This window comes from Jatropha curcas, chromosome 11 (assembly GCF_041381405.1).
Source record: "Jatropha curcas cultivar XTBG-Jc1 chromosome 11, XTBG_Jcur_1.0, whole genome shotgun sequence".
NCBI lineage: Eukaryota > Viridiplantae > Streptophyta > Magnoliopsida > Malpighiales > Euphorbiaceae > Jatropha > Jatropha curcas.
Genome location: NC_143161.1, coordinates 25,891,212 through 25,903,125, shown reverse-complemented (window position 1 = coordinate 25,903,125; position 11,914 = coordinate 25,891,212). Strand labels below are relative to the sequence as shown.

Genomic DNA, 11,914 nt, shown 5'->3' with positions numbered 1-11,914 from the left:
CCATTTCTGATAAGATTTGCTAATTGAATCGTCAGGTCATCGTTGCTGATGCCAGACTGTTTCTCCAAGTTGCCGTCTTCGAACATGGTGGTCGGTGTCTTCTGGGTTGGTACACTGGTGGCTGACGAGGAGTTGCCGTCGTCGGACATGGTGACTGGATTTCTGTCGGTAAGTTGGTAAATGATGAGCAATTGAAACTATTTGATCCTAAGATCACTGAACCTGCTCTGATACCATGTCACAAAGTATGATTTGAGACATAGTTTGAAGGAATCGTATTGATTGATTATTCTATTGCTTTACACTGTTTAATATAGCTAAGGTACAGGTCTATACAAGGAAAGAAATAACAATAAAAGATAATTATTCTCCTCTTATAATTGTTCCCTAATTATGTATACTGATTCGGAAACGATGGAAAAACTGATCACACATTTTCCTCCTATTTCCTTTCTTACTGACAAGTACAAGGTGCCATATTTCCATATGCATTGGGTGTAAATAATTCCTCATTCGGACAGGGGAAAGCTATATAAATTACAACAGCACAAGTACGAATAGCATATACCAAGAAAACGTAGACTGTGAATTGAACAACAGCCATTGTGCTGCTATAATGGCGTATTAGGCGCCAATACTGTCAAACCTGGGGCATAATATGCAATTTTTTCATGATAATGCTTGTTATTTGCCTATAACCAGTAACACAAGGGACACAACGGCTGTTACCGCTATTGGGGCTCAAAAGAAATCAGCCAGCTCCATCGCAATTTGCAGTCAGTTTGAACTGATTTTCAGTTTTTATTCAAATCACATCCTGCAAAATCTAAATGCATAAATTTGAGGCTAGATTTCACTTAAGAAACTTAACTTAGTAAATAAACAAAAATCATGTGAATAAGAGTCTCTATATGAGCGTTTTATCATTTTCCTCAAGCGAGTTAATTTGGACTATCATGCTTTTTACTTGTTTTTGGTAATTTTTTTATCAAACTTCAAGCTTTTGATTTATGCTAATATTTATGGTGGATCCACTAATACCATACATTAGTTTGCTCAAACGTTCCATAATTTTAGTGAACTCTTTTAATATATTTTTCAATTGTTACCAAAGAAACAGAGCATGAAGACACAACTAACGGCAGTAGCAACCCTGTTTCCATCACAAGGATCGCAATTGAAATCCATATTTTAGACCCTACATAATGAACATTCTTTTTCAACATGGAAAAATATAAAATCGGGAAAAAAAAGCATCATCCTGTCGCAGTTCTACAAAATTGGTCTGAGGGTATTCAGAGAGTATGTGGTAATTTATTTTCAGGATGATAACGCTAGTATCATGTTAAGAAAACCCCAGTAGTTTGTAAATCAGAATATGATCACCTATCAGCCAACAGAAAATTATACTGTCCAAGATTTTTTTGGGTTCCAAATTTCAGAGAAAGAACGATAACAACAAAAACAAATGCCACCAACACTGATAAAAGCAAATAAACTGAGAAACAATGAACGAAGTATCAAATCATATTATATAAAAGTTTTCTCCCAATAACATAGGACGGATGCCACTCAAACCATATTCATCTTGAACTTGGTAATAAAAAAAGCAAAAAAGGGAAGGAGATCTTAAGAGACGTTGAAAACGTCTTGTGCCATAAAATATCATTTTTAACTACACAAAATTCTTAACGTCAGCCTACAATCAGTCTCAAAGCAAACCCAAAACAAGCAACAAAAAAAATTATATGGTGGCATCACAACCTCTTGTTCCTAGTTGCATTTAGAACCTCAAGTAAGAGTAGGTTTGCTGTTATGAGCTTCTCTTGCTTCAAGAATATCTGCGCAGTATCGCTTCGAAAGAACTTCAACCTGGTCAGCAAATGACTTATTCCCATGTTCACCAATGTGTTTGACCATTTGGCTCCATCTTTTCCGGCATACATCACCCGACCTATGTTCCAGAAGACTATCCCAGTCCACATCTTCCATGCAACATGCACCCAAATCATAAAGCTCAATCACAAGGCTATAGTCATCCACGTCAAGCCACTCACCTTGAGCTACCATAGGCGATGTTAAATGGTTATACCATTTAAGACAGCACGTAGGAGCAGTTCTAGTACCTAACTGGTCACTAATTGCTGTCCAACATATATTATCCCGCAACATCCCATGTTTGCTTTTTCTTGCTTCCTCAAGAGCTTTCAAACGCAAATCCTTATTCACTAAATCAAATAATTTTTGGTACTCCTCTTGAGACCATTTCCCTTCTGTCCTATTTTTAAGTTTTATTCTACGCCATGTATCTTTCACATGAAACCTATGTTTGCCAAGTATCTCAGCCAAAGTTTTCCAGTCAGAACCATATTTCTCATGGAACTTCTGCACAAGTTCAACCTCTTCCGGAGTCCATTTGCGTTTCTTATCCCTTTGAAACAAAATATGGGCTCGATAATAGACACTCAACTGAGGTCTCCAAGATAAGGCGGCTCCTATTTCCTTCCAACAGTTTTTAACTTGAGGATACTTTTTACAATGCAGAACCATTTTTAGGCCTTCTTCACCCAATCCGTGAGAATCAATATAGTTCAAAACAGCCACCTTAACCATCTCATCTTCCTCAGGTGAGAATCGCTTTCCTCGCACCAATTCGTCCTTTTGAGTCTCCTGATCACTAGGACCATCAGAAGAAGGGAAAGCCTCCATATTTTCAGATAAACTTACTCCCTTAGCTGTATTTGGTGTAGACTTTTCTGATGAATCAGTAGCCTCAACACCTCCACCAATTCTCTGTTCTCTTTCACCACCTTTTCCTTCCACACCATCATGTTTTTTCTTTTTCTTCCTCTCCTTCTCTGAATGATCAACCATTTTCATGATATTTTCATCCAAGCATTCACTTTCATTTCCAACATCTTCATTTATTAGACCAACACCACCAATCTCCTCTTGTTTCCGCTTCTTCTTATCTTTCCCATCCGCTGCATTACAGGCATGAGCTCCTACCTTTCCATCTCCCACCTGATTTTCAGCTAAATCTATGCTACTCACATCCTCTATTCTATTAATTTCATCATTAACTGTCTCAGCCGTGATTTTTGTTGATCTACTCTCCAAATTCACATTATGCTGCCCCTTCTTTTTCTTCCTCTCCTTCCTTGGATCCTCAACATAGACGTGATCCCTTCCATTTTCAACCTCTTCTCTGTCTGTTGCACTTTTAATTACATGATCATGAACCGCATCTTTGTGCATTTTCTGTTTCTTAGTTTTTTTCTTTCTTTGATCTACTTCTTTGCCATTAATCATCTCAGGAACATTTTCACTAGTAGAGATTCTATGCCCGTCATCCACCCTTTTCATCACCTGAGATTCTACATTGGCACTCCCTTGCCCTGACTTTCTATCCTTATGCTTCTTCTTATTTTCTATCTCTTGATTATTTAGGCCGCCCTCAATGCTAACAGCCTCAATTTCAGTATCACTTGGTTCAAAATCATTGTCATTAACACCACAGTCCTGTACTTTATTTTTTTTATCTTCATTACAAAAACCTTCCTCTGCGTTGTTCATTTTCTCTTTCTCATGCCCTTTCTTCCCAACACTTTTTGTACCCATAACTTTCTGACTGGTTACAGCCAATCCCTCACGAAAATCTGAAAACAACACAGATACACAGAGAGAAGTCAGATAACCAGTCAGTCATTTGATAATCTAATCCCTTTTGCATAAACTTCAAATTTTGCAACCTTTTTTGCTTAAAGCACCAAATCAACAACATAGAAGCATCCATCATTCAGACCATTTGCAGCAACCAGCAAATGCAGTAGCACAATGCACATTCTATCATCTAGAAAGCCAAAATCAAAATCCTTTTCCTAATATTTCCATATCTCCACACAAATCATGCTAAAAATTTCAAAGCCTGCAATCCAACATTAAATCCTGAAATCCCAAACAACAGAAACCTAAAACCCTAAGAAACAACCTTCCAACTTAAATCCACTACAAACCCAGAGCCTCTGGCCTCAACTACGAGAAAGACATTAAAAAATGTGCACTAAACAATGTTCCAAATACACTTCTAAGAATGCTAAAATACAACGTCAAGAGATACCCACTTAGGTAAAACTGGAATAAGACATGCTTTACTTTTAACTGAATCAGAAAACAACTCCATACAAACACGACAAAAACCAGAGTAAAACGAAAAGGACAAGATTATTTTAGTTTCACCTCGTCAAGGAAATAGGCTTCAAATTAGCAACCTGACACTGAACCAAAGCGCGACTTGGATATTGCTAGAAAAGAAGAAAAGTGAACCTTTTCGTGCAGACACTGGTAAATTATTAAATATACTTCAAACTGCGTCGGGTAATAATTTCACTCTAAAATTCAACTTAATCTCTCAGGCACCCTAACTGAAACGTTTTGTCACAATTATACCCTCTCAGGCACCCTAACTGAAACGTTTTGTCACAATTATACCTTAATTCAAAATTTGTCAAAATTAGTGAATAAATTATATTACATGTAGGTCATACAGTTTATACCTGAATTAACTTAACCCAAAAAATGAGTTTGCTAAATAAAATAACCCAAACTTTGGCAATTATAACAATTGTACCTCAAAACGACTTTAATTACTCAAATAATCCAATTTTAACTTTTTATCACAATTACACCTCGAATTCAAATTATAGCAAATATAGTATTATAATTAGGGGTCACATTTAATTACAATTTCAACTAAATTCAAATTTTATCTTATTTTAATAGAGCAAACCCTAAATTACTAAAAAATAAGTAATCAATAAGATATGAATTCTAATTATGACAAATATACTATCATAATTAAACTCTAAGTTCAAAATTTCATCTCATTTTGATATGTAAATCCTAGATTACTCGAGAAAATATGGTGTACCACAAAAATAACCTTAAACCTGCAAACATCCAAATACAAATCATGACAAGTTTATTGGATAAAAAATAGAAACTGTAAGTATTTTGCTTTATTCTGAAGCTATTGCAGAGTATTTTGCTTTATTATGAACTTATCTCTTTTTGATTATTTTTTTCTCTGGTAATCTAAGGTCGTCCTATTAAAATAAGATAAATTTTGAATTTAGGATGGGATTGTAATTAAATGTGATCTCTAATTTGAATTCAAGGTGCAATTATGATATTATATTTTCCATAATTTGAATTCAAGATTCAGATATGATAAAAAGTTAAAATTGGGATATCTGGGAATTAAAGTCGTTTTGGGGTGCAATTGTTACAAACAACTAAAGTTTAAGATATTTATATTAACCAACTTACTCCTTCAGTTAAGTTAACTCAAGTATGAGTTATGAGATCCACATTTAATATATTTTATTCACTGATTTTAACCGATTTCAAATTAGGGTACACTTATAATAAAAAGTTACAATTGGAATGTGTGAGGGGTTAAGTTGGATTTAGAATGTGATTGTTAAAAGACATAAAAGTTTGTGTATATTTAATGAATTACCCTACAAAGACGCACTGGAAATTAATTTTTTCATGGAAAAATTACTATCATGTTCTATATAATTGTTAAATACACTAATCAGAATCTGTCTTTTGCAAAATGCATGATTAAGTCCTCAAGTTTTAATCTCATTGAACACTTTAGTCTTTCTGTCCATTTTTCTATGTATTTAGCTGTCACTCGAATCATCAAAAGGAGGTTAAATGTGAGAGAAAATTTTTAAATGACAAAATTAACCCTAATTTTTCATCCCTCAAAAGCAAATAAAAAATAGAAAATAAGAAAAAGAAAAGGAAAATTCTTATAATAAAATCGTTAACCTGATCTGATACTTTTCTTTTTTTTGTACACAATGTTTTAAAATTTAATTTTTTATTATTTAATACTTGTCATCATTATATGATGAAGCCCTGATCTGATACTTTTCCTTGTTTTTACATAATATTTAAAAATTAATTTTTTTTTTATTATTTAATTATCATCATCATATTTGCTTAATTTATTAAATCAGTTTTAGTTAAACTCTAACTGTGTTATTAGAATAAATCAACTTTTTAATTCAAAAAATAAATAAATTCACTAACACTGAAACAAAATTTTTTTAAAAAGAATTCTCGGAATTTACTCAAAGAAACTAAAATACAAATACTTATCATGCATTTCTTGTTTGTTTATAGTTGCTTTATTATTCAAACAATTAATAAATAATTTTCTTCAAAAATCTAAATATAAAAAATAAGTTGAATCTTTAGGTCTTTTCTTGTTGCTCTCCTGCACTTTTTTGCTTCTGGCTATGAAGAAGAAGAAATCAATTGCTAAAAATTTTAAAACACTCAAATGTTAAGATTCAAAACAGTTCAAATTTTAATTAAAAGGATAAAATCATTTGCAAAATAATAAAAAATTGATCTAAGAGTTTCTTCTAAAATACAATGCCACAAAAAAAGGAAAAAGATTACATAAATATATAATTTGCATCGATTTCTGTCACCAGAAATCAACAGAGAGATGAACAAAAAAAAAATGATATACCATAAACTGTGACATCAAATTTCACAAAATAATTTATACCTCAAAATCTTGAAATTTTAATGAATCTGCATGTTGCTTTGATTTTCCAATCTGTGAAATAACATAACAATATTGATATAATAACTACAATCACAAGATTTTAAAAATATAATTGGCTTTCTAAAAATATAAAACAAAAGCATTCTAGAATATGATTATAAGAAATAACCTTAATGATTCTCCTTAGACAATAAATGGAGTTCGATATCAATATGTTAATGACTCTTCTGATCGCGAAAGGAGTGAGAAAAAATGGATACTTGCTATGCTTTGTTGAAGGTTTGGTTAACTTAGAAGCTGCTCTGTGTGTGTGCATTGCCATCAATACTAATGTGCTCAGAATTTAACTTGGACATACTTGTTACACTAATATTCATTGACATACTAATGGATACTTGCTATGCTTTTTAATGAAATGCATCAAAAAGTTTGCTTATGTTGCATAATATTACAAAATTTAGTTGGTGATAAAGCTATAAATGAATCAAGCCGATTCGAATATTCAGTTGTTTAAATTTGGTTCGTGAAGTTTTGATGCAAGCTTAAGCTAGATTCGAGCTTTTATTTTGAAGCTCGAGCTCAGCTCGTTTGAAAATTACTAAGCTCGAGCTTGGTTTGAGCTTGATTCATTTGAAATTTGTTCATGATTGAACGTTTTGCAATAAACTCGCTGGACTCGATGTTGAGAAGAAAGGTGTCGTGTTTGATGTGTGAAATGGCATTACCACCAAAATTTGGCTAGACAACTGGTTACATATTGGGCCTCTAATCTAGTTATATTACCAAGGAATTGGATATTCTTAACAACAAGGATGGTCTCTACTTACTGGAGTTCGAGTAGTGGGTGGCAATGGGATAGTACATCTCATTGGCTTCCTTCTTGGGTCCTCAATGTTCTCCAACCCCACTTCTTAGTGGAGGATGTTAATGATTTGAATGGGGTCGCCTGGCAGCATTCGACATCTGATCAATACTCGGTACAGTCCTCCTATCATTATTTAGCTAATTTTGAGTCTTCAACTAATGGTTCGATCTAGCGGGTTATTTGGCTTCTCAAAATGCCATAGCGAATACATATGTTCTTCTAGCAGGTTGCTCATAATGAAATTATGGTTAATGTGGATGTGGCTTCTCGTCAAACCCATATTGTTATGCTTGTCTGCAAGTTCTTAAGATAGTTTTACATTTGACTATAAACTGTCCCAATGCGAAATGCATTTATAATCTTTATCATGCTTCTCAGATGGTGCCTTCTTTCTTTTTTGCTAACTTGCAAAGTTGGTTGGACAAGAATTTGCATTATAATGTTGTGGCTGATGGTGGTTGTGTATGGAACATTTTGTTTGTTATTATTATTTGGTGGTTGTGGAATTTTCAAAATGACAATGTATTCAATCCTCCTACTCAACATAGATCCTTAACCTCTTCGTTCTTCCAAATAAAGGCTTTAAAAATTCATCTTGCATGGAATAAAGAGGACAGTGGGCTATTACCACATGCTAGAAACTCAACTTTTCTTATCAACTGGGAGGCTACTCCACATCGTTGGATTACGATAAAATATTGATGGGAGTTCTCATGGGAATCTTGGGGCAGCTAAAAGTGAGGGTTGCTTTAAGGATAGTTCGAGAAGTTTGCTAGGAGGCTTTACTGCTAATATAGGGTATGGCAATGCTTTAGAGGCTAAATTATGGTATATCTCGCTTGCTCTCAACATTGCTTGGACCAAGGGTTGGAAAAAAGTGGTGCTTCAAACTGATTGACAGGTTGTTGTTAATATGTTGAACAGTCTAGGTACAAATTCTTTATGTTATAGGAATTTGGTTTCGGGCTGTGTTGCTCTGATTAACAAGCAATGGGTGGTTGATGTTATTAAGATCTTTCACGAGGCTAATTATCTAGCTAATTCTTTAGCATATGAGGCTCTCTTCTGATCTCATGGGCTTCATTATCTAGATCCTTCTTTTGTTGGGACTTGAGAGCTTTTTAATGCTGATGCTATTGGGGTTGTTTGGCCTAGGATATAATCTTTTGCGTTAAATCCCTTCTTGTTATTCAAAAAAATAAGCACATTAGGGCATATCCTAGTGGAAAGTATGTATGATCTAGCAATAGATGTAATTCGAATCTCCTTTCCCCAATACTCAAAAATTAAATAATAAATTTATTGAATTAATAATAGAGTATTAATTAGTTTTTTTAATAATTAATAACTACACTGTAAATTGATGTATCCTTTTGTTATTTTTTAATAGGAAAATTATAATTTTGTCCCTCTAATTTACAATAAAATATTAGTATCCCTACTTTTTAAGAAATATACTACTGTACCCCCCCATAATTCACTCTGTTATCCTTTCGTCCAAATTTTGCACTTCTATCATTAATTTTCTATGAAAAATCGATAATACCCTCTAAATTTAAAGGCAATCTCTTCTTTACAAACCCCCTTTCTCTTCCTTACAAACCCACTTTCCAATAATTAACTTACAATAATCTTGCAAAAAATTGAATCACCTTCCAATAATTGAATATAAAAAAAAAAAAAAAAAAAAAAAGGAATAGCCATAATTTGAAAACAACTTAATTATTAAACTCTCTTTTTTTTTTTTCTCTTATACATGGCTTCATCCAATAAAAAAGAACGAAAAAAACAAGTCAAATGAGGTAAAAGAGATTAAAAATCAAAGGAGATGAACTATCTGCACATGAGCTTTAAGGATGGTGTGAGGGAGGTGGTTTTTAGAAGAGCAATGTCCTAATCTCACTGTCTTGTGTGAAATACATGTCTTTATTTTCTTCTCCTACATAAAGAAAATGAGAGTTGGCAAAAAAACAAAGAAAATGGATCTAGGATGAGATCCAGATCTTCACAATCCATAAATGGACGTTGCAGTGTGCCTGTCGGTGACCAAAGCTTCGGAAAGAAAATGGTTATCCATGAAGAAAATAAGAGCTTATGCTACTTCTTTGATGGTTCTCATGGCCATACACATCGCGGATTCTATCTTTTTCGACTAATATATATGCTTCAATGGCTGATTGTTTTGAGATTTTAATTTAGATTTCAAAGAGGAAAGTTGTTAAGGGTATTCTAGACAATAATATTTTCTCTCTTCTGACTGTTTATTTTGCATTTGACTTATACTAAAAATTGATTAAAAAAATGGATAGAAGGATAAAAGTTTATGACGGAGGCAAACTATGGGGATCTAGTATTGTATCTTTTAAAAAGTAGGGATAGACTAATAATTTATGATAAACTATAGGGACAAAATTATAATTTTCTCTCTTTTTTTAATTTAATTATTCTCTAATTTTTTCCTAAATTTTAATTTTGAGTATTATGTATTTTGAGTATTACATTTACTAAAGTTGCTAAAATTCTTATTTTTTTTATATGCTCAACCTATTTTTGGATAGTGATAAAAATTAATATCATGAGTAAAGGACACTTAATGATTACCGATTCACGAAGTGTTTTTCTTTTTTTATTCATGGGTTGAGTAAAATAGATTACTTTGATTTGCAAAAGCAATATCAATGTTTTAGTTATTTTTCGTTTTAATTTTGCTAATGATGTAAGTTTTTTGTTTTTAATTTGTTAGGATAGGGTGCTTTTATCATTTTTAAATTTATAAAAAAAAATATTGAAGTAGTAGTTTTGTTATAATAGTCAATGACTACGTTTTTTTTTTTTTTTTAAAAAAAAAGAGTAAATGTCACATATTATTTCTTTTATCGTATTAATTTATTTACATTTTTCAATCAAAGTTAATTGTTTATATATTTTTAAAATTTTCTTTATTCATTTTTATTATCTTTTAAGTTATCAAAAAATAACGGTATTATTAAGCAAAATGATCAATTATTAGAAGTCTATAGATGAAATATAATAAATAATCAATAAAATAATATTTTTAAAATAATTATAAATATTAAAATTATATAGTTCTTTTATATTAAATCACTAGGCGGTTTTGTGCGCTTTGCGCGATTATGTAATGTATTTATTTTTTATATGTAAAATATGCGTATGAAATAAATTGCTAAAAAATTAAAGTGCATACAATCCATGCAACGCATAAACATAATGATTCAAATATATTGTTTGAAATTAAAATTTTTTATTCTAACTAATGAGTAGACTATTCATTTAATAAACTTGAAAGAGAAAATAATGCTAATATAATATTTATATGTGGCGATTGAAATAAAGAAAATATATTACTGTGTAAACACGAAATACTAATGGAAAAATTAGTAAGAACTTACATATTCTCGGAGTAATAACTTGAAGCATAATGCATACGTAAATATATGCAGGCTATTGCATAAATAGAAGGGAAAGTGGTTTTGATTTTTCTATTTTAAGACCAATATGGTTATTTTAAATAAAAAAATAAACCGAGATTCATATCCTCCTCTCCCTATATTAAAAAAAAAAAAAACTTTTTAAATGACATAATAAGTATAAAATGTGTAATGAGTGTTTATACTTACATTGGTCAATGTTTGAGAACAACCATATAGGCGACAATCAAATAGCTGAAAAAAATATCAAAAAACTCATTTGAAATATCTAAATTTCTGACTTGGAAGCTCCAATGAACTGACTAACAATACTTAGCACTTTCTCGATCAAACTATATATGTTATTGAAAGATTATCCTATTAAATTGAAAACATACATCATGAAATTCTTGAAATGATATAATACTTAATAAACTCATAAAGAATTAACAAGAAAAAAAAATATTAAAATTCATTGTATTTAACTCTCATAAAAACCATAAATTAGAGAGAGAATTTATAATAAAAAAACATATTTTTTTTCTTCAAAAACTACAATTTTTTTCTCAAATTAGTTAAATAAAAATACTCAAATACTAAGACGTCTCTCTCTTCAAAGGAAGTGACATGTCAACACTCAACAAAAATCATCGATTCTCCTTTATATATATACAATGATAATAATTTAGTATATGAATGAATCTATACATCGGGAGTAAGGTAAGTCATCTACATTCAGAGAATGACTTGAAATATAAACCTATGTTGGTTAAATGCACAAAACTAACTCCATTAATAAAAGTAATATATAATTTTGTTGGTCAATTCTAAAACATGCTAAAGACATTGGAGAGTTGAAATTTAAAGTGGCAACAACTATAAGGAAGTAGCAAGTAGAATATTCAATGTTCAGTTAACAATAAGCATCAAATATTCAATATGGTTGATATGAGCAGGCATTGAATTTTGAAGAAGCTTCTACTAAGAATTTTCTTTGCCTTGAGAATTAAACTAGTATTTAGTTGAACA

The 11,914-nt window shown here is 31.5% G+C and overlaps 1 protein-coding gene across 2 annotated transcripts; it reads right to left on the bottom strand.

Moving 5' to 3' along the window:
• Window positions 1-1,629: 1,629 nt before the first annotated feature.
• Window positions 1,630-4,397, bottom strand: LOC149492826 (uncharacterized). Of its 2 annotated transcripts, none has more exons than XM_089715837.1 (2): window positions 4,240-4,397; window positions 1,630-3,659 (listed from the first exon to the last, which is right to left on the bottom strand). In XM_089715837.1, the coding sequence occupies exon 2, from the start codon at window positions 3,619-3,621 to the stop codon at window positions 1,792-1,794; it is 1,830 nt and encodes a 609-aa protein (XP_089571963.1). In that variant the 5' UTR covers window positions 3,622-3,659; window positions 4,240-4,397; the 3' UTR covers window positions 1,630-1,791. The 2 variants fall into 2 exon arrangements, with proteins under 2 accessions (XP_089571963.1, XP_089571964.1); XM_089715838.1 differs by lacking the exon at window positions 4,240-4,397 and adding an exon at window positions 3,753-4,233.
• Window positions 4,398-11,914: the final 7,517 nt, after the last annotated feature.